Source organism: Hibiscus syriacus, unplaced genomic scaffold (genome assembly GCF_006381635.1).
Source record: "Hibiscus syriacus cultivar Baekdansim isolate YM2019G1 unplaced genomic scaffold, ASM638163v2 tig00116951_pilon, whole genome shotgun sequence".
In the NCBI taxonomy this organism is placed as follows: Eukaryota; Viridiplantae; Streptophyta; class Magnoliopsida; order Malvales; family Malvaceae; genus Hibiscus; species Hibiscus syriacus.
In genome coordinates, this window is record NW_024063482.1 from 1849552 (window position 1) to 1875014 (window position 25463).

The 25463-nt window shown below is 31.9% G+C and overlaps 1 protein-coding gene across 1 annotated transcript; it reads left to right on the forward strand.

The window, feature by feature from the left end:
* The first annotated feature begins 965 nt into the window (after positions 1-965).
* On the forward strand, positions 966-24130 carry LOC120188717 (putative anthocyanidin reductase). The gene is made up of 7 exons (XM_039192124.1): positions 966-970; positions 6540-6549; positions 22690-22811; positions 22899-23065; positions 23176-23388; positions 23455-23828; positions 23989-24130. The coding sequence occupies exons 3-7, from the start codon at positions 22694-22696 to the stop codon at positions 24128-24130; spliced, it is 1014 nt and encodes a 337-aa protein (XP_039048055.1). The 5' UTR covers positions 966-970; positions 6540-6549; positions 22690-22693.
* Positions 24131-25463: the final 1333 nt, after the last annotated feature.

The following is a 25463-nucleotide window of genomic DNA, read 5'->3' on the forward strand; positions in this document are numbered from 1 at the left end:
AAATGTGATTGATAAGGATATAAGGATAAGATGAAGGAGATATTTTCTCCAAAACTTCTCTTCATTTTCTTTCTTTCTTCTTCACGTGAAACCCAAAAGGCAAAGGTGAGTTTCTTTGTTAGTTAATTATTTGTTGATTTTATGGTTGGGTTTTGATCATTAGATGATAACTAAGCTTAAGGAAAGCTTAAGTTATCTTAAAATCAAAAGATAAAGGAGTTATGACAGATTAAAGAAAATGGGTTTTGAAGTGAAATTTGAAATAGGAAGATTTAAATGAATTTGGAGGATGAGTTTGACTTGTCATCTATGAGAATAAGAAGTTAGAAGTGTTAGAATTAAGTTTGGATAATGGAAAATTTGGTATGATTATTGATTTCCAAATGAAAGATGGATTTTTGAGGTTAAAGATGAGATAAATGGATATAAATTAGTTTAAGTATGTATATTTGAGTTAAGAATATGAAAGGGAATGAAACTTGAAGTATTGAAATTGAAAGAGTGAATTTTCGTTCAATGAACAGTGATTTCTGGGTATGTGCATCGATGCATTAAGGGGTGCATCGATGCATGGATATTTCGAAGTTATTTTGTGCACCGATGCACCCATAGTGCATCGATGCACTCTTAAAGGAAAAGCTAAAATTTGGCTTATTAAATTAGTCTGAGTTATTAACATCAAGTTATAAGGTTTAGGCTTATGAAATTCATCTCGGAAATTATGTTTATGTAGATAGTGAGCCTAAACAAATTCTGGAACAATCAAAGAATTGAGATTGAATCAAAACAAGGCTAAGGTGAGTGCAATTTATTTTGTACTTAGGTTCTTGAACAGACATTGGCTTGCGATGAGCCAATGATGGAGTTACTATGGTAAGAAGTAACTTTTAAAATGTTATGTGAGTATTATTATGTGTGTTAGTATATATTCTTATATGCTACATGATTTACATGTTTTCATGAAATTGCACTAGTGATATATGTGATGTATTGGAAACATATGAGAACAAGATATGACATGATTTGTAGTATGTATGAATTTAGTAAAAGCATATTTGAATGTAATTTGTATGCATTATATGTTATGTGAACATAAGAAGATAGACCATGTTATATGATATGAGAATAAGTGATGAAATGTAATTCATATATATATTTATATGAATCCATGCAAAGTGATATGAACTATGTGACATATGAATATGAATTCATATGAAAAGTGACATGAAAGGAAACTACGCGATTATATGTACATATGATATGTGATTACAAGAGAAATGACATGAGTACATGAATATATGAAACATAAGAATAATGCCCATGTTATATGATACGAGAGCTATAGGTATAGTTGGCATGCCAAGAGTAGAGGGTCTACGCGGTCCTTCGGGACAAATTCTACGTGGTCCTTCGGGACGTATATATATTATGTGGAGCATGTATGAGGTCTTTTGAGACACTTACTTGATCCTTGGTATATGTATATGATTCTTAAGGAATTTATATGTGGTCCTTATGGACAATACGGTGCATTTCTATGCGGCACTTTGGTGCAAATTCTACGTGGCACTTTGGTGCAAATTCTACGTGGCACTTCGGTGCAATTTATACGAGCTGTGGTGACAGCATTTTTGCACAACCTCAGTGTACTCACATACCTTTAGTTCTCAACAGTGTACATGGGCTAATAAAGAGATTAAATATATTATATACGATGTATATGCTTTTGATGATATGAAATGTTACAAGAATTATATGATGATATATGTTTCTATATGATATGAATTGTAGGGAATGACATAATATATATGATAAGAGCATTAGAGATTATATGAACAAGAGATAAGAAATATGAATGATAATAGTGTATGAATATGATAGAGATCATGATAATGCTGGTATATATACATGTATGTATTATGTTATGTGAGATGTTTTATGAATTTCATTAAATGTTTTATATGCCTCACGAAGTCTATGACTTAACGTGTGATTGTTTCACACGTAGGTTTCGAGAAGAGAAATATTGATAAAGTTATACAAGACAAGTTAGTTTCTCATTTCCAAAGATCAGATCAGAAAAGAAGTTAATAATATGTATTTTGTAATAATTATAGTGGTTGGCATGTAATAAAGATTTGAATACGATATGCTCTAATTGGTTTGTAAAATCATATGAATGAGTTTTCTAATGTTAAACGTATTTATGTAAATGTATAGTAATGAACGGTTAAATTTTTACGAGTTTTATGTATGTTTTACGAAAATCACTGTAGCAGTGCATCGATGCACTGTAAATTGGCTTCGATATTTTGGTGCATCGATGCACTGTAGCAATGCATCGATGCACTGTAGCAATGCATCGATGCACTGTAACACTGTTCATGTCAATTTTCATTACTGTTCATGGTACTATTCATACCGTATTTTACTGTTCATAAATACGTTTTTATCTCAAAATTTTATACCAAACACAATTGAACAATATATGATCATATTTTCTTAATATAAGTTCAAAGGTTTTGATATTTTGTAAGAAAAAGGTTTTGAAAAGTCAATGTGACATCTCAGACTCTTATTCGGGTCGGATACGGGTTGGGGTGTTACAAAAATAAACATATAATGTAAACTCTAACTTGTAATCATGCAGGAACAACTATTAATATCATATCATACATATCATATCAAATCATATCACTCATATACTTTCCTATAACAATTACATACATCTCATCATTTATGTTTTTATCCTGCTCCTATACTATTATCCTTCATATCTCTTATATCTTATTCATACGATCTTTTATGTTCATATTCTATATCTTATATAAGTCATTCACATATACATTAACATATATTCATGTATATCATATAACAGGTGCACTCGACATATAACATACATATCATGCCATACTATTCCTATTACACATATATATATATATATATATATATATATATATATTGTATTTAAAGTTATCTTTTTGTTAGCTTGTGTACTTATATGAGAACTATAGATATGTGAATCTATTGAGGTTGTGCACTAATGATGTCACCACAACTCGTATAAATGCACCGAAGTGCCACGTAGAATTGCACCGTAGTGCCGTGTAGAAATGCACCGAAGTGCCATATAAGATGTCCTTAAAGACAACGTAGAAAATTCCTTTAGATCCATATACATATTCCAAGGACCAAGTATGTGTCTCAAAATACCTCATAGATGTTCCAAAGGATACATATATGTCCCGAAGGACCGCGTGGACCCTCGACTCTTGGCATGCCAACTATACCCCTAGCTCTAATGACACAAATCATGGGCATTATCTTTTATAACATATTTATATAAACTCGTAGCTTTATTTACATATACATGTAATCACGTAGTTAATGTAAATTCTCATATCATTTCGTATTTATATATCTCATGGCATATAACACTTCTCATGTATTCCTATAAACATGTCATATCCTATGACTTATATCTTTTCGTATAATTTATTTTTAATCTCTTATATTCACATACATGTAATACATATCAGGCATGTTTACACAACTCATTTCTATATAACTTACATGAATCTATATTCTTTTTCATATACTCACATAATCATATAGTATAATATTTCATAGAACCCCATGTATCACATCACGTAGATACATACTCAAGTACTCATAGTTACATAATTCATGGTCATATAGCTTCTATAACCAAGTCACTTATCTTATCTCTTATTCTCATGTGTTCATATTTATCATATAACACATAAGATTTATTGCATATTTATCTCGCATTCCTACATCACTAATTCATAATATAATTTATATCGTATCATCTATCTTATTATTTATTTCTTAGTATGCACTTACATTACATAACCTATATTATACTTATAAACACACACACACACACACATATATATATATATATATATATATATATATATATATATATATATATATATATATTACTTCTATTTTTATATACAAATTAATCTATTTACTTAATTCAATTCCATATAACTCCTATAATCTTCTCATATCACTCCATAGCTTTTATCATACAACTAATGTATCATAATTTTATTTAAGCATATGAATCATTCCCATCTATCTTATCATATATGTTCATATTATCACTTAATTGATTATACTTCTATGTACTTGCCCAACTCACCTTATTATTATTTATGTAACCTTTACCTATGCTTACTCAGTTCATATCATTTCTCATAAACTCATTTTTACCATATTTTCATATTATTACTTAAATTATCTCATATCATGTATTCACGTAGTTATATTTCATTTCTATATATCTCAAAGATCTTATCTTTTATATTCATATGATTTATTATCATATCATATGGTTTATATCATCATAACATAGCATATATTCACATCAACCATATAATACATATATACCATAACATGTCAACACATATAATTCATACACACATATACTTCTATTTATGAATTCATGCATTTTACTATTGGAAATAGACTTATCGCAAGTCTTTTTTCCATTTAACATCATATACTACTAATATGCACTCACCTTGACCTCACTAAGTTCCAATCCACTTTTATGATTTCCTTTTTTTCGATCAAATCTTAACTTGATAATCGTTCCGGAACCTACTCGTGCTCGATATCTACACAATCATGTATTGATACTTATCAGTATCCAATTGACATACTATAATCTATAATTTCATAAACTGAAATAACGATTTATCCTATTTCCCATTGAAGTGCATCGGTACATTCTACAGTGCATCGATGCATTCTTTAACATGTGCATCAATGCACTACTCATGCATCGGTACACAAATCACCTTCGATATTTTAAATCTTAAGGGGGTGCATCGATGCACTCCTTATGCATCGATGCACTAATTGCATTCGATGTTCATTTATTTGAGAGTGCATCGATGCACATTAAAGATACATCGATGCACACTACCCATAATTACATTTTAAGCACGAAAATGTCTTGTTTTGACCCCCAAGTTCTACTTATTAATCCTTCCTTATACCTTAAAACTTATCTATACATATTTAAACCTTATTATAATACTATAACACTTCACCATATCTCATAATTTTACCATAATTCTTGAATCAAAGAATTTTATCAAATTTTCCATGTGTTCTAAATTTAATTATATCACCTCTAACTTCTTAATTAATCATTTGACAAGTCAAATCCATCTTTAGAACTTCAAAAACCTTTCTATAACAAAAGTTCATTTCTACACCCTTCATATAATTTCATTTTTAATTCTCTATTCTTGATGTTTAAAGCTTATATAAGCTTTCCTTAAGCTTATATAATACTCAAAGAACCAAAATCAACTTATAAATCCAAGAATTAAACATTTAAAATTAAACTCACCTTTAACTGAGGCTTACGGGGAGAAGAATAAGACTCTGGATAGATTTCCTCATTTCCCACGTTTTTATATTCCTTAAAAAGAGAGAATAAAAATCTTCTCTTAGAAAAGACCATAATACCCTTGTTACTTTCCAAATTTACTATTAAATCCATGAACTTTTAACTTATTTCGAAATCAAGCACATAGTTTTCAAAATTTACAATTTAGTCACTGACCCTGAATTTCGGGATATTACAAGTAATACATTGATACATATCAGTATACTAATTGATATATTCTAAACTGTCACTTCCTAGACTAAAAGAAAGGCTAATTTCCCATGTGGAGCAATTAAAGGAAATAAATGTTTCCAAACAATTCTCTTTATCTTTTTCTTCCTCTCCCAAACGTGAAGCACCCAAGCCTATGGTGAGTTTGACTTCTTTTGGTTAATCTTTAAAATTGAAGAATGATTTTGGTTAAGTAAGACTTAGAAACATGATGGAAGGAAAAAAGGACTTAGAAACTCAAAGAATTTTGAGTTATGGAGGATTAAAGATAAGAAGTGTCTAAGTGAATATTTGAATATGAAGGTTTAAATGAATTTGAGGATTGAATTTGACTTGTCATCTATGAGAATAAGAAGTTATAAGTGTTAGAATTAAGTTTATATAACATGGAAAATTTTGTATGATTATTAGCCTTAAGAATTTGGATGAAATATGAGAGATTATAAAGTGTTGGAATGATAGAAACTAGTTAAAGTTGTTATAGATGAGTTTAGTAGCATAATAAGGATTTTATACATGAAAATTTGGGTGAAGTATTGATGAATTTCGGGTGAAAATAGCTTATTTTGGACAGATGCATCGATACACTATGAATGGGTACCGATGCACTAAGTCAATTTTGAAGGTGCATTGATGCATTAAGGGGTGCATCGATGCATGGAAATTTTGAAGCTATTTTGGGTATATCGATGCACCCATAGTGCATCGGTACACTCTTAAATGAAAAGTGAATTTTTGATTCCTTAAATTAGCTTAAATTATTAATACCAAGTTATAAGGTTTAGGATTATGAAAATCGTCTCAAAATTTATGTTATGTTGATATCGAGCCTAAACGAGTTACGGAACAATCGAAGAGTTAGGATTGAATCAACGCAAGCAAGTCCATGGTGAGTGCATAATATAGGGATAATCTAATGGAAATAAGACTTGCGATGAGTCTATTTCCTAGGTTAATTCCATAGTATGATAGTTATGAACATGCATACATTATAGTCTTTGGTTACATATGTATAAATCATATATGTATACATATGATTCATTACATGTTATATGAACTATATGAATGTATTCAAATATTGTATTACAGAAAATGAGATGGATGCCTATATGCACAGGTGAAATGTGATAAAAGAAAAGATATATGTGGTTACAATGGAAATGATATAAGTACATGTCTATATGAATTATAATCTTAATGCCCATTTTATGTAATATGAGAGTGTTGAGATAATCGATCGACGAATATGGCCAAGAGGGGGGTGAATTGGCAATTAAAATTTCGGCGGAAGCTTTTGTAGAAAATTGAAAGTAGTTGCGCAGCGATTTAGAGTGGTTCTACTTTCTCAACCAAAGTCTATGTCCACTACCTTAGCTATCCACACTAAGGATTTTCCACAAATTCACTAATTTGTCTTTCTTTTGAGGAAAAAGAGTAACCTTACAAATCCCTCAAGAATTATACCCCAAATCCTTGAGAACGCTCTCTCCCAAAGAGAACAATACAAATTTTGCAAACTTACAAGAAAATCCTCACAAGGCAAGATGTTTGCACAATTCTAGAATAAAGAAATAACACTCAAGAATAATACAATTGAGCACAATAAGTGTTCTTGAAAGCAAAAATGAATATTGAAAGAAATAGGCTTGAAAATGCTCAAACTTGATGTTTGATGCTTTCTCTTTGATTCTCTCTTGATTCTTGTTGATTGTTTTTTCTTGTTTTTGATCAATGGCTTCTAAGCTTGTTTAAATACTGATTCAATTGATTCTGAACGTTGGGGATGATTAGTGGAGTTAATAGAGTCGTTTAAGTGTTTGCATCGATGCATAAGGCTAGTGCATCGGTACACTATGTGAAAAATTCAAATATTTCGACCGTTGGACCCTTAGTGCATCGGTACACTGATAGTGCATCGATGCATAAATATGCTTCGATGTTTTGAAAAAGCCTCAGTGCATCGATGCATGGCTTGTGCATCGGTGCATAAAATCAATTTGATGTTTTAATATATATGGAGTGCACCGATGCATGGTATATGCATCGGTACACAAAAGCCATTCGATGTTCAATTAAAACAAGGGTGCATCAATGCATTGATTCATGCATCGGTACACTTACCTGAAAAATTGATTTTAGGCTCATTTTTTGTTCGAAATACTTTGTAAAAATTGTTTCAAAAATATTTTAAGTATAAAACACAACTTTACACTTTAGTAAGGATTGAAATTGAACTTTGAAAGACTTGGAGTAATATTTTGATATTCGAATAATTATATCAAATATACTTTAGAAAATCATTTGTAAAATCTTAAAATTCATTTAAACTTAGTTTGTTATATCGAAACATCAAAATATTTTCAACAATCTCCCCATTTTTGATATAACAAAACATTTGTGTAATTTTAAGATTTTCTTTGAAAATAAATTTTGAAATCAAGTTTTGAAATTACTCCCCCTTACTATGATACATCTTCTCCCCCCCTTTTTGTTAAATAAAAAAGACTCTAATAAAAACATCTGAAGAAATTTTTTTGAAACATAGCCAATTGATATTTATAAATATATAGCTTAAGCTGCTAAGATCACAAACAAAAGAGAGATTAGCCATTAGTTTCATAATCAATATTCATAAATATATATATAATGGAAAATTAGTCATATATGGTAAATGATGCAAAAAGTAATAAACCAATATAAGTTCTAAAATCCAAACATCCAAAACATAAATCCAAAAAAATAATCATCCAAAATAAAATACAATCCAAGAACAGCAAAATATTTATCAATCCAAGGTCTAAATTCAAGAAAGCATGGCAAGTAAAGATCTACTCCATCGGAGGGTTGGTAGGAGGAGGATAATGTGCTAGTACTTCAAGAGTGAGAGCGTTCATACATTCACACATCTCCCATTTAAATTCAGTTAGCTGAGACTCCATGGAAGCAAACCTCAGATCAAACGATTCTAGGAAAGATCGAAAATATGGAGGCGTTTGATCTTCTTGTTGTGCTGGATCCGGCGCTGGCTCATCGTCTGGTACGTGATCTTCAATATCTTGCATAAGCTGTTGAAGCTTGGGATCATCGTCAGCAGCTGGTGCCAGAGGAGGAGGATGAGCACGAGAAGAGCTAGGAGCAGAACGTGAAGAACTGGCTCCTGGAATTTGCATATTGGGTCGATAAACCCATTGGCCAGTCTCCTCATCCTGTTTCCAGTCAGCTTTCTTCAAGGAGGTGAGATTGATTTGGTTTTGAAGAGGGATGTGATTGTCGAGAGAGACTCTAAGACTGAGTTTGATAAAAAGATTACTAAGTAGACACCCATAAACTAAAGTTTCTACATGTTTGGATATGATTACATTTTATGGTATCTACTAGTTCACTAAAAATGATATGTGGCAAATTTATCTTTCTATTATGCTGGATACAATTTATCCACCATAAATCTCTGACACGAAGAGTGGAGTACCTACCTCTGGATGGTCGAAACCACCAAGAGATCATTAAATGCAGAAAACGATCGTGATGTGTACGTAAGGTACTAACACTAGCATTAGGAAGATAAGGATATGCCACAGTTTCTTTCTCATTATAAAAACCATTGTCATCTAGCCCAAACTATTTAGCTATAGTGTCATAGTCAATATGAATATATTGTCCTAAAAGGTAGGATCTAATTCCTATATTCCCACATTGACCCTCATTTTGAATACTACCACATTAGAGTAGAAAATGCGGACCAACAGATGATATACAATTGGTTTAAGGTGAAACAGTTTATCAAACTTCCAGGATTTGAGAGTCGGAAGGTATTCAAAGTTGATATATACCATGGCTTGAATAGAGGGAATATGTTCTTCCCGAATTTTGTATGTTTGGAAAGAATTCATGTACCTATGGTAGAGTTTTTCTCTATGACGACCAGTCATATAAAAACAGGAATTTAGAATAGTCATATTGGGATCGTTTGGATATGGACGTTGAGGAGGAATAGGATTATGAGGTCGGTTAGAATGACTTGAAGAAGTCCTAGGGCGTTTAGGGTTGGACATGGTTTAAGAATCAGAATTGGATGGGTAACCTGCAAATTTAAAACATATGTATGCAATATAATCAATCCCAAAACTCAATTGAGTCTGCAATAATTCAAGGTTCTCTAAACCGAATACTAATGGGTAAGGTTTTGAAAAATTTTGAAAACAACATTTGAAAGATCAATGTATAGTTTTCAAATCAACATAATTAGAACAAAAACATCAAATTAAATTTAGATTTTTGAATAATTTTTTTAATTTCGAAATTCTTGAAAAATCTTGAAAATTTTAGTGTTTTTGATGAAATTGATTATAAACTATAGTTTCTAAACACTAAACAGTCAATGCCCGATATAATATTCATCCTAGAACTAATCTAAACTAGTTCTAAAATCAGAATTTGATAAAATAGGAGGTTTTAGAAAAATACCTTGAAAAGTCTTGGACAGAGAGGAATGTGATGATGTTTTGCAAGATTTAATGATGTTAGAAGAAATTAGAGATGCAAAACTCAAAGATTCCGACTATTTTCCGTTGATTTTGAGTAAATGGAGAGTTTTGGGAGATAAAGGGACGAACGGCGGCTAAGAGTGTTTGAAAGGGTTTTGAGAAAATGAAGAAAAGTAGGGGTTTTATCCAAAAACCTGACGGATGCATCGATGCATGGCCTTGTGCATCGATGTACATTCAAGGAGTGCATCGATGCATCTTCATGATGTATCGATGCACATTCAAAGGGATACATCGATGCACTATTCAGTGTATCGATGCATTATGGACAAAAATGTCAAAAATCCGTTTTAAACACTCAAAATGCTAAGTTAATTAGCTCTAGTGGTATTCACAACTCATATATTGAAAATTAATTATGTTCAATTAATCAATTTTATCCTTAAACTACATTTGAACATAAAATTAATTTTCACCAAGATCATAAACTCCCTCTAACTAATAGTAAAGAATGTAATCAAAAGTGTTATTTTATAAGCATTTTCAAATCTAACTTAAAAGTGCTAAAATTATTTTAAACACTAAGTGAAGATAGGTTGATCAAACCTAATTCTCTCCTAAGTGTCCAAAATCTTTCTTTATCTAAAGGTTTTGTAAAGATATCCGCTGATTGATGCAAAATATCAACAAATTCTAGAACTACATATTCCTTAGAGACATGGTCTTTAATGAAGTGATGTCTAATTTCAATATGCTTAGTTCTAGAGTGTTGGATAGGATTTTTAGTGAGAAAAATAACACTAGTATTGTCACACTTGATAGGAATGATACCTACTTCAATTCCATAATCAAAAAGTTGTTGTTTCATCCATAAAACTTGTGCACAACAACTACCGGCTGAAATGTATTCCGCTTCAGTGGTAGATAATGCAACACAATTTTGTTTCTTTGAAAACCAAGAAATCAACATATTTCCAAGGAATTGGAAAGTACTGGAGGTGTTTTTCCTATCTAATTTGCATCCTCCATAATCTGCATCAGAGAAGGCATGCAAGCTAAAGCTAGAGTCTCTAGGATACCAAAGTCCTAAACTAGAAGTGTCCTTAAGGTATCTAAAGATTCTTTTAACAGATAGTAAATGTGATTCCTTAGGACATGATTGAAATCTAGCACATAATCAAACACTAAACATAATGTCCGATCTACTTGCAGTTAAATAAAGCTGAGTGCCAATCATTGACCTATATAATTTAACATCCACACATTTACCTCCTTCATCTATGTCAAGCTTTGTTGATGAGCTCATTAGAGTGTCATGAGGTTTTCCATTTTCCAGTCCAAACTTCTTGAGCATATCTTTGACGTACTTAGCTTGATTGATAAAGATGACATCTTTTCTTTGCTTGATTTGGAGTCCAAAGAAGAATGAGAGCTCCCCCATCATGCTCATCTCAAATTCGTTTTGCATTAACTTAGAAAATTCTTGGCAAAGAACATCATTAGTAGAACCAAATATTATATCATCTATATAAATTTGAACTACTAATAAATCTTTACCTTTATGCTTTAAAAACAATGTAGTGTCAACCTTCCCTTTTGAAAAACCTTTTTCAATTAAAAAGTTTGACAATCTTTCATACCAAGCTCTATGAGCTTGTTTTAAACCATAAAGCGCTTTTGTCAATTTAAGAACATGATTTGGAAATTTTGAATCTTCAAAACCAGGAGGTTGTTCCACATACACTTCTTCTTTTATAAAACCATTTAAAAAAGCACTTTTAACATCCATTTGATATAATTTAAATTCATTGAAACATGCAAATGCTAATAACATTCTAATTGCTTCCATTCTAGCTACAGGAGCATATGTTTCATCATAGTCTATTCCTTCTTCTTGAGTATAGCCTTGAGAAACAAGTCTAGCCTTGTTTCTCACTATATTACCACTTTCATCAAGCTTATTCCTAAATACACATCTAGTACCTACAGTAGACTTATTACTAGGCCTTTCAACTAATGTCCATACTTTACTTCTCTCAAATTGATTTAACTCTTCTTGCATAGCAATAATCCAATGTTAATCTTTTAATGATTCTTTAATATTTTTAGGCTCTATGCATGAGATAAATGCAACATAATTACAAATATTTCTAAGAGAGGATCGAGTTGTTACCCCTTTGGATGGATCACCTATAATCTCACCATCCTTGACATAATTGTATTCCCTTGGGTAAGAGACTTCCCTTTATTCAATGGTTGGATTCTCGAGAGGATCTTGAGTTTCTTCATCTTTCGTTTCTTCCTTTGATGATGGTTCTCCAACGTCATGTCTAACGTCATTTATGTTTATAATGCCTACATTATCATTCACACAAGAATCCTTCCTCGGAAGGGGATTATCATCGAAAACAACATGTATAGACTCTTCTACAACTAAATTTCTTTTATTAAATACTCGATAAGCTTTAGAATTTACGGAATAACCCACAAAAATTCCTTCATCACTTTTAGCATCAAATTTACCAAGATTGTCTTTATCGTTGTTTAAAACAAAACATTTACATCCAAAAGGATGAAAATAGCTAATGTTAGGCTTTTTATTTTTAAAAAGTTCATATGGAGTTTTCTTCAAAATAGGCCTAATCATTACTCGATTAATAACATAACAAGTGGTATTAGTGGCTTCCACCCAAAAAATTTTTGGCAAATTATTTTCACAAAACATAGTTCTAGCCATCTCTTCTAAAGTTCGATTTTTCCTCTCAACAACTCTATATTTTAGGGGTTTTAGGTGCTGAAAAATTATGGCTAATACCATTAGAATTACAAAATTCAATAAATCCAAGATTTTCAAATTCAATTCCATGATCACTCCTAACACTAGTTATAGAGTAACCTTTTTCGTTTTGGATTACTTTTGAAAACGTGATGAATTTTTCTAATGCTTCATTTTTAGTACTTAAGAATAGAACCCAAGTATATCTAGAATAGTCATCTACCAATACAAATGCATATTGTCTTCTACCCAAGCTAGTAGTCCTAGTTGGCCCAAAAAGATCTATATGGATCAATTGTAATACTCTACTAGTGGATACGTCATTAATGGATTTAAAAGAAATTCGCTTTTGTTTTCCTTTAGCGCAAGCATCACAGATTTTATCATTATCAAATTTTAGTTTAGGCAGCCCTCGAACCAAATCTCCTTGAATTAACCGTTGCAAAACACTCATACTAGCATGTCCTAGTCTCCTATGCCATAAATTTGAATTTTTTTCTCGTGCCTTGTAGCAATGCTCCTTTTCCTACAAACATAGATTAATTTTTGATTTTTGGTACCCAAATTCTTTTGGGTCCATAATCATTAGTCTCCAAAATTCTAGTCCCCTTAGGTATCCATTTTTGTAGGATATCCTTATCTTTAGTAGTAATGAGTTCTTTAGGAACCCATATACTTCTAACGATTTTTCTATTAGAGGTTCTTTAGGGACCTCTATGATTGTAGTTTTTAAAACTTTTTCTAACAAAGTTGGTTTTTGAATTTTCTCCATTTTCAAAACATTTTGTTCCAACTTTATCAAAAGAAGCTTTAAGATCATCAATTTTCTTTTGATGATCATCATTGACTTTTGAAAGTAAATTATGCAAATTAGAATTTTTCTTTTCAAACTCTTCTAGTTTGATTTGCAAATTTTTTATTTTACTTTCAAGATCATTGTTGGTCTTGGATATGAGATTATTTTCATTTTTCAATTTTGAAATATCATTTTTATATTTTAAAAACAATTTCTCATAATCCAAAACCAACCCATTGTATTCCTCTAATAACTCATCATAAGATAAATCATCTAAATCAAATGAGTTAGAGGTTACCTTAGAATCTTCCCCGAATGCCATCAAGCACAAGTTTGCTACTTCTTGTTCATCTTCATCTGAACCTTCTTCATCGCTCCATGTGGCCACGTGAGCCTTGTGCTTATTCTTTGTTTGACCATTTCTCTTCAATTATGGGCAATCATATTTGACATGCCCCGGTTTTTTGCATTCATAGCAAATGATCGGGTCATTCTCTTTTGGTTCATTTTTGAAGCCTTCATTTCATGTAAACTTTCTTCCTCGGTTTGGCCTCATCATTTTTCTGAACCGTTTGGCAAACAATGTCATCTCCTCATCATCGTCATATTCATCTGAATCACTCTCATCTTTTGTTGATTTGAAAGCAACTCCCACGTTATTCTTCTTCTCCATCTCCTTCTTTGGCTCGTATCTTTTCTCAAGGTCTTCCTCTTCTTTAAGCATCATTTCATGCATGAGGAGAGATCCAATAAGTTCATCGAGGGTCAAGGATTTTAAGTTCTTAGCCTCGATGATCGCCGTCTTCTTTGATTGCCAAGCTTTTGGAAGAGAGTAAACTAACTTCCTTACAAGCTTGTCATTTAGAATGATTTCTCCATATGATTTAAGACTACTGACAATTGTGGAGAATCTATCCGTCATAGCTTTGACATCTTCATTCGGTTTCATCCTGAAATTTTCATAGCTATGAGTTAGAAGACTGATTTTATATTCTTTTACCTCGTTTGTGCCTTAATGAGTGACTTGTAGTTTGTCCCATATTTCCTTGGCGGTTGTACAAGATGAAACTCTCCCATATTCATCCGGTCCAAGAACACAAAAGATAATATGGATAACTTTAGAATTGAGCTGGAACATTCTTGTCTCTCCTTCACTCCACAATATTGGATGAGTGGAAGGCTTGATGTATCCGTATTCTATAATATTCCATACTCCCATGTCACTTGCTTGAATGAAATACATCATCCTATTCTTCCGATAAGCATAATTAGCTCCATTGAAGAAATGAGGCTTGTTGACGGGAAATGAATCGAGATCGAAGTCAGAGTTTGAAGCGACGACCATTTGATGACTTAAATATCGATATAACTTTTCCCGAATCGACTCAAGAAGCGATTAAACCTTCAAATGAGTGAGTCTTTGATACCAATTGTTGAGTTAATCGATCGACGAATATGGCCAAGAGGGGGTGAATTGGCAATTAAAATTTCGGTGGAATTGCAGAAAATTAAAAGTAATTGTGCAGCAATTTAGAGTGGTTCGACTTTCTCAACCAAAGTCTACGTCCACTACCTTAGCTATCCACACTAAGGATTTTCCACAAATTCACTAATTTGTCTTTCTTTTGAGGACAAAGAGTAACCTTACAAATCCCTCAAGAATTATACCTCAAATTCTTGAGAACACTCTCTCCCAAAGAGAACAATACAAATTTTGCAAACTTACAAGAAAATCCTCACAAGGCAAGATGTTTGCACAATTCTAGAACAAAGAAATAACACTCAAGAATAATACAATTGAGCACAATAAGTGTTCTTGAAAGAAAAAATGAATATTGAATGAAATAGGCTTGAAAATGCTCAAACTTGATGTTTGATGCTTTCTCTTTGATTCTCTCTTGATTCTTGTTGATTGTTTTTTCTTGTTTTTGATCAATGACTTCTAAGCTTGTTTAAATACTCATTAAATTGATTCTGAACGTTGGGGATGATTAGTGGAGTTAATAGAGTCGTTTAAGTGTGAAAACAATTAATAAAATCAGTTGGGAGCGTGTGTGCATCGATGCATAAGGCTAGTGCATCGGTACACTATGTGTAAAATTCAAATATTTTGACTGTTGGACCCTTAGTGCATCGGTACACTGATAGTGCATCGATGCATAAATATTCTTCGATGTTTTGAAAAAGCCTCGGTGCATCGATGCATGGCTTGTGTATCGGTGCATAAAATCAATTCGATGTTTTAATATATATGGAGTGCATCGATGCATGGTATGTGCATCGGTACACAAAATCCATTCGATGTTCAATTAAAACAAGGGTGCATCGATGTATTGATTCATGCATCGGTACACTTACCTGAAAATTGATTTTATGCTCTTTTTTTGTTCGAAATACTTTGTAAAAATTGTTTCAAAAATATTTTAAGTATAAAACACAACTTTACACTTTAGTAAGGATTGAAATTGAACTTTGAAAGACTTGGAGTAATATTTTGATATTCGAATAATTATATCGAATATACTTTAGAAAATCATTTGTAAAATCTTAAAATTCATTTAAACTTAGTTTGTTATATCGAAACATCAAAATATTTTCAACAGAGAGCTCTAGGTATAGTTGACATGCCAAGATTCGAGGGTTTCATAGGTTTTTTGGGACAACTCATAGGTCCTTCAGGACATATTCACAGGTCCTTCGAGACAAAATTTCATATGCCTCTCAATGGGACTTATACGAGCTGTGGAGACAGCAGATGTGCACAATCTCTATGTACTCGAATACCTTATGTTCTTAGTATATACATGGGCCTATAAGTCATATGAAAAATGTGTATTGCGTTATATGTTATAGTATTAATATTGTATATATATATATATTGAATCATAGGAAATGATATAGAATTCTGATTACTATGTTGCATGTTAATATTCATAAGAAATGCATTATCAGTATAAGTTTATGCCTCACTAAGTCTATGACTTAGCGTGTAATTGATTTACACGTAGGTACAAAAAAGCAAGAAGGTCATCTTAAGAGCAACAAAGCAGCATCTCATCAACTAAAGATGAAATTAGAAGAACCTTAAATAGTATGTATTATTATGTGATAAATAGCTTGGCATGTGAACAAAGACGATAAATTAAGTATGTGAGCTCTGATCAAGTTTTGGAATGTTTTAAACATATTTATGTAATTGTAAATGTATAGTAATGAACAGTTAAATTTTTACGAGTTTTATGTACGTTTTACGAAAGTTACTGTAGCAGTGCATCGATACACAATTTATATTCGATGTTTTTGTAGCACTGTTCAGTATTGTTCATGGTATTGTTCATATCGTATAGTACTGTTCATAAATATGTTTTTGCCTTAAATTTTTATAATGAAGCATAATTTAATAGTATATTATTGTATTTTCTTAATATGAGTTCAAATGTTTTATTATTTTATAAGAATATTGTTTCAAAAAGTCAATGTGACATCTCATACTCATATTCGGCTCGGGTACGAGTTGGGGTGTTACATTGTCCTTCAATGCCATCTTCCTTGCAATTTAATCCTATATCAAATTACAATACTATTCAATTATTCTGCTTTAGTCACCAAATTCTAAAGTTTTACAATTTAGTCACTAACCCGGTATTAAGGATGTTACACTAATAAAGAAAAATTGTAGTATAGAGAAATATGATTGATCCACTTGGACTTGGGACGTTTATATGTCGTTTGGTTGTTTAAATTATCTGACTCAATTGCAAAAGCAAATAAAAGGGCGTTTAGAAGAAATGATAGTAAGAAAGTGACAATGAATAATAAAATAAGGGTAAATTATACATAAGGTTTCTAATACTTTTTGGTCCGACCAATTTTGATTATTGATTAAAAAAAAGAGTGGTTTAGTTTTTTACTGTCGGAATAGTCTTTCGGTTGGGCCCCGAATTGAGCTTCGACTTGAATGAATATGGTTAGAGTCGCCACCGATCATTTATTTTAAAACAGATAGGTTGATCGGATACCTTTCTTTCTTACCTGATCCGCGTTGTACCAGAAACGTGTCGGGTTCGGGAGTCGGTTACGGTCAAGGAAGGATTAGCACCCTTGAACTGCCCTTTCGGTACCAATTAATTTGTCGGTTGTCCTTAATTGCGAAATATTAGAAATTTAAATTAAAATTTAAATACCCGATTTGAACTATTTACCTTGGATCGAGTGAGATTATTACTGAAAAAAGGCAAAAGAATGTTATATAGAAAAATAAATAAATAAAAATAAAAACATAAAATAAAAGTAAAAAATATAATAGTAAATAAAAATGTAAAAAACAAAGAATCAAAGAAAAAAAAGAAATAAAGACTACAAAAAGGTAAATAAATAAAAATAAATCGAAGAAATAAAATGAAAATAAAAAATAAATAAAATAAATAAATGAAGAAAAATAAATAAATAAATAAAATATTATTTTAAAAGTTATAAAATGGAAATAATGTGAAGTAAAAACAAATAATGTTAATAATAATTAAAAAAAAACATGATAGTAATCAAATAAAATAAAAATTTAGGGGTCAAATTGCAAAAAATGTAACATATAAATGGGGACCGAATTGAATCAATTGAAAACTGAGTGGCCAAATTGCATACAGTGACTAAAATGAATTGTGCTTCAAACATTGAGGGATTGCGGAGAGAATTAAACTACCCCTAATTACAACTTAGTCCCTCCCTTATAAATAGGATAAAACCCAAAAAAAGTCATTATTCACCCAACATGAAAAAAAAATCCATCTCCTTCAAAAAAACGCTCTCCCCTTCTCCTAAATCGGCCGAAGCCCGGCCACCGCCCGATGACATCTTTCCATCGCACTGCCGCCTCTCCGGCCGCCGCTAGCGGCGGCTGAGCAAACCCAAAACACCCGAAACCTTCGTCAAACACCCGAAACCTTCGTCTCACCCCCGAGATTCCATATCTAAACCCCAAAACAGGAAAACACAACCCCTTGGCGTAGATCTAACGAAAACCGCTTTTGTTTTTACCTTTTTCCGATGGGCCTTTCGACTTCCGGAGGCTTTGGTTTTGTTGTTTGGTGATATTTTGCTTTGTTTGGTTCTGTTCTCACCGTTCTATTCTCGGTTGTTGATGGTTCTCTTGTGTGATATTGATGGGATTTTTGTGTACTGTTGTTTTCTGTGTGGTTCTGTTTGCTCTAACTGTTGTGGTATTTTTTGTTGGTTGTGGCTCTCGATTTCCTGTTATGTACTCTCGTATCCCCCTCCCCGGTTTGGCTTAGTGGGTATTTATACCCACCTCTGATGTTATCTGCTCCGCCTTCCACGGGTTGTTTCCGATGATGACGGGGTCCCTCCCGTACCTTTTGGGCATATCGTTGCTTCACGTGGCAGGGAATCCCGGGATGGTGCAATCCCAGTTTTCCTGGCCGGTCGGTTCTCCCCTTTACGGTGCTATTGATTTTAGGGTTTCCAAACCCTAAATATTACAGGTTGGGTCAGGCCCAGAACCGACTCTTTTGGACTGCTATTGGACCCTTTTGACCCATTCGGACCTGAAAAGAAAGAGAAAAAAAAGTAATGATAATAATAATAAATAATAATGATAATAATAGTAAATAAATATAAAAAAACATTTTATAAAAACTATATAATATAAATTTCTAAAAACGTTTTTTAACTATATATTATATATAAATTTTCAAAAATGTTTTTATAAAAAACTATATAATTTTCAAAAATTGGTTTTTTTAAAACTATATAATTTTCTAAAATGTTTTTTAAAAATTATATATTATATAAGTTTTATTTTCAAAAAATAAATATTATATAAGTTTTAAAAAAATATTTTTAAAAATTATATATTATATAAGATTTTCAAAATGATTTTAAAAATATATATTACATATATTTTCTAAAATGTTTTAAAAACAATATATTATATAGTTTTCAAAAGTGTTTTAAAAACTATATATTATATACATTTTCAAAATGTTTTTATAAACTATATATTATATACGTATTTTCAAAAAAAAACCATTTGCAAACTATAATATATATATATATATATATAATAGGTAAAAAAATATGTTGACGAAAATGAGTGTCTACACTTACGTGATTAATCTGTTCTATTTTAGTTCTTCAGTTTTTAACTCCCGAAAATATTAGGTGAGAAATAAAAAATTAAAAAAAAAATCCATTTTAGTCCCCCGGCTTGCCGGTCATAACTGGCAATAGTTCTTTGATTCTTTAAACTTGCTGCGACTTTTACCTCCAAACCATGGAAATGGGCTCAGCGGATGTTGATGGTCAAAAGGTAAAGTTATATGTCATGAATCTTCTCTTTTATCATTCTAACAGAGTAGGATTATGAATAAACTTAAACTTAGAAACGATATATATATTCTTATAAATTAACCATGGCTATAAAGTATATATATTTTTGTGGGGAACAAGGAGTTTGTCTCTAACCAAGGTTTTTTGGAGGGTCGATTCAAGATCCCCAGTTATTAACAAAACCCCAATACGTATAAAATATTGCTGCAATGGCCGATACAATCCCAACTATTACTCTTCATTCAATTCTCGTGTTAACATGGTAAGATATTCTCAAACAAACAACTACATTGATGAGGAAATATTTGAGTCCATTATATCCTTGAACCAGATCTCTCTCTTCGAGCAGGCAACATAAGCACTAGAGCAAGCAAGCCATGTACGGAAGCACTGCCGCGATGAATACAAAGTTTGGTATTACATTCCTTAAAACATATGAATCTGTAATGTGATAAAGATTGGAGAAAACGAATGTATTGAGGCACTAGAGAAACAGGGGCGGACCTCCATGGAGCCCGGGGTATCCCGGGTAACCCCTCATCCAGGGGTGGACCTCCATGGTGCCCGGGGTATCCCAAGCAACCCCTCCACAAGTGCCACCCCTGGGGCTCTTGTAACCCCTGACGAAGGCTCCTGGGTCCGCCTCTGTAGAGAAATCGAATGGAGAATGAAGGCGACATGGTGGCAGTGAGGATAGAGTTTAGGTTAAAAAAGATCAAATTGATAGATTTTTTTTGAATGAATATCAAATTGACAAAATGTATAATTTCTCCTACTAAAATTGTTATTATAGCGCCACATCACCATCTTCATTAAGTTTTAACAAAAACTTAACGACCAATGATCAAAATAGGAAAAGGTAACTTAATTTTGAGTTTATCATAAAAATAGTTTGATGATCAAAATAAAAACAATATAATAGTTGAATGACCAAATATGTAGTTAAAAAATAATATAACTTTTTTTTAATATAAACTAGATTTTTATTAAATAAAAGGTACAACAACCAACACAACCCCATCATGAAAATCCAAATGACGTGAAGAAAAACAAAATAAAAACATTCTTTTAAAATATGTTTCATCTTTTAAAAAATTCTATCAACTATCAATAATATATGTCTCAATATGAATCTATACACAATATTGGTAAGATATGGAGATTGAGTGAATTAAAACAAATTGTTCTGTGAACAATTATAAATATTGATAAAGTGTCGTAAAAAGTGATTCAATTATTCAAGACCGTCGATCTTTTATAATCAGGAAGTACACCTTAATGAATGCAATATGAAATATCAAACTATCATAATGATAAAAAAATATCCTATAAAAGTATATGAACATCAGTACCATAAAAACAGATAAAAGCAAACGCTTCAAGAATATATGATAAGAAATAAATTGAAAGGAGGATAACTGTTTAAATTTAAGAAAAAAAATTAAACAAAAATATAAGAAAATGATTAAATTATTTTTTTGATAAATCTATAATAAATACAAAATAATATTTGTTCGAAAACTCTCGACTCGTAATAACTAAAGCTCATACTCTCACATTCATAGTTATCAAACTTGAAAGATCGATGGATAACCATAAATATATTAACTGATTGATTGTTTTGAATCTTTATCGTAAGAAATCATTACTTTGATCTCTCTTACTCATTCGAATAAACAACTAATAGTGCTTAGGGAAAGTTTTATAGTGCGACATTTTTAATATACAGTTAAAAAAATGTTATCAGTTTTGTTATTATTTAAATAATAAAATCGATAAAAATTATTTAAAATATTATTATTTTTACTTAAAATATTAATATTTTTTTAATATTTTCGGTAAAGTGTCAAACAATAACAAAATCAATAAAAAAAATAACAAAACTAGTAACGCTTATATAATAATAAAACCTGTAAAAATTTTCGATAAATTTTTTACCAATTTTTATTTAAATAATAATAAAATTAATAATATTTTTTAATCATATATTAAAACTATCAAACGTGATGATTTCCGTGCCTAAGTGAATAGACATAAGAGACAGAGACAAATTTATCACTGATTTTACATTTTCTACTCTGGAGAATTCTATACTGGCTGCTCTGACCAGAAAAATAAAACCGACAACTTTGAAACTTGCAAATCGTTAGAAATAATCGAACCTTGCATGTCAGTTCTTGATTTATTTGGTTTTCTTCCTCAGGGTTGTGTGTATTCGATTTCGAGGCCATGTATAAATTTTTATAAAGGGGTCTCTATTTTTTAGATATATTCGATTTCGGGATAATAATAATGACGTATTTTTGATAAACGCCGCGATAGATCCATCTATAAGGGCGTTTTATCAATAAAACCGTAATAATAGTGGCGTTTTTTTGAAAATCGTCGCAATAGGTCTATCTATAGTGTCGTTTATTATAAAAACGCCATTATATATTTATTTTTGGGGGGGGGGGGCGGCCCTACGTGTATATCCCATCATTTGACTATTATTATATCAGAATTCCAAAATGTTATACGAAGAAAAAAATAGCACAAATTGTCTGTATATATATCACACAAATTGATAAATAAATATATATATATATATATATATATATGTACATAAGAAAGATAATCTAGCAGCAATGGAGAAGGCCAACTGCAGGGTATGTGTTACAGGAGCCACTGGTTTCATTGGCTCTTCGCTGACCAAGAAGCTACTGGAGAAAGGATATACCGTCCATGCCACGCTCCGAAATTTGGGTATTTAGTAGCTCTCTTCGATTTCCGTCGTCTTGTTCGACTGTGTTTCAAATGCATTTTCTTTTTAATGGGGAATTGCTATGGCAGGTGATGTTTCAAAGGTTGAACTCCTCAAGAGCTTGCCTCATGCAGACACAAAATTAGTTTTGTTCGAAGCTGATATATACAAGCCAAATGAGTTTGAGCAGGCTATTCATGGCTGTTCGTTTGTTTTCCATGTTGCAACTCCCCTGCAACACTCTGATGATTCTCAGGTTTCTCTCTTGGGATACTATTTTTTTCATCTCCTGATAGCCAATGCCATGAACAGTTCTAACTATAAGATTCTTTCTTTTTTTGGTTGATTTTGGCGATTTATGAACAGTTTAAAAACATGACAGAGGCTGCAGTTTCTGCAACAAAAAGTATTGCAGAGTGTTGTATAAAATCAGGCACCGTCAAAAGATTAATCTACACTTCCTCTGTTAATGCTGCATCGCCATTGAAAGACGACGGGAATGGTTACAAAGACACCATGGATGAAACTTGTTGGACCCCCCTTGATCTTTCACTTGCTTACTCGAATGAGTTCCTTAAGGCAAGTTCTGTTACTTAAAAACTGTATATGAGATGATAATAACTAAAGAATTTGTATGTTCTATAGGAGTACACTGTATCGAAGACATTGGCTGAAAAAGAACTTTTGAACAGTGAAAAATATGGTGAATTGGAGGTGGTAACACTAGCTTGTGGCATTGTTGGAGGAGACACAGTTTTATCTTATACACCTACAAGTGTTGCTGTTTTCCTTTCACAGCTTACAAATAACACGTTCACAGACCAGTTTCTGAAATACACAGAAGAAATACAGGGGAAACTTCCAATTGTACACATCAATGATGTTTGCGAAGCTCATATTTTCTGCATGGAGAATCCTTCCATGAGCGGCAGATTCTTAATTGCAAACTCTTTTATTTCGGCAGCAGAACTTGCCCGTTGCTTTCAACTGCATTACCCTGAGTTTAATGTTAAAGCAGAGTAAGTACCCCAAATATGATTAAAAAGGACACTTACATGAATTGTCAGGTCTAAATTCTAGAATTTAGGGTTAAGGTCTAGAGTTTTTAATTTTCGAGTTTCTTCTGCATGATATGATGGTATATATGTTGTAATTAAGGCAGTGGAAAATGGATTTCAGGAAATTTGATGGACCAAGAAGAGGTATCAAGTGGGGCTCCACCAAGCTTATTGAAAAGGGATTTGAATATAAATCTGATTTAAAGATGATAATAGATGACTCTATCAAGTGTGCAAGGAGGACTGGTGAACTTCAGCAGTAATAATTGGTTTTTGACAGTAATCTGTTCTACGAAATTTATGCAGAATTTTACCTTTCAAACCATCTTTACTGTGTTTGTGTTATTATCTGTTATATAAATTATATAAAACTTATATATTATTATATTATGATCTTAAAATTTAAAATAATAAACTTTAAATTTTAAAATATAAACTCTAAATCTTAAACCGTAAAATATAAACCTTAAATACATTACTTACGTATCAAATAATTTTTTATTGAAATATATGAAATAATTATCTTGACTGGTATCCTTAATCAAAAAGTGTCACCATAAATGGATTCCGAATATCTTTCAAACTCCAACTAAGTGGTCACCCTTACCGTAATAAGTGGAGCATCTGGAAAGTATGCTTCTGCCCGTGCCTTGCAGAAGTAAAAGGATATGCTCTGAACAAGGTTGAGTCTGAACTTCTCGACTTTGTTCATGAATCAAAAAACAGTCAATTATTTTCAGAATTCTCCAAGGACACATCAGGACCTGCCAAGACACCAGTCAATGCCATTTTTGAAACATGAGGTGAAGTTAAATTTTCAGATCTTACAACAAACTTTTTAGGTATAACTCTCAAGTCATAGTGGACTTGGGATCAACAAACAAGATTCTAGGGAATTTGAAATAAAGGACTTGGGATCAGCAAACAAGATTCTAGGGATGCAAATTCACCGAGACAGAAGTAATAGGAAGATTTGGCTTTCACAAAAGAATTACTTGAAGAAGATCTTGTCACGATTCAACATGCAAGATTGTAAGCCAATTTCTACCCCTCTTCCTATTAAATTCAAATTATCCTCCAGTATGAGTCCTAGCAGTGAAGAAGAGAGGATGTAGATGTCTCGAGTACCGTATGCATCAGTAGTGAGAAGTTTAATGTTTGCTATGATATGCACAAGACCAGACATTGCACAAGCAGTGGGAGTGGTTAGTCGGTACATGGCGAATCCAGGGAAAGAGCATTGGAATATAGTAAAGAGGATCCTGAGATACATCAAAGGGACCTCAAATGTTGCATTATGTTACGGAGGATCAAATTTACTAATCAATGGTTATGTAGATTATGACTATGCAGGGGATTTGAATAAAAGTAAATATACTACAGGATATGTGTTCAAAATTACTGGTGGAGATGTAAGCTGGGTTTCAAAATTGCAGTCAGTTGTGGCTACATCCACAACAGAGGCAGAATATGTAGCAGCTACACAAGCCAGTAAAGAAGCAATTTGGTTGAAGATACTATTGGAGGAGCTTAGGCACAATCAAGAGTATGTCTCTCTGTTTTGTGACAGTCAAAGCACATTGCATTTAGCAAGGA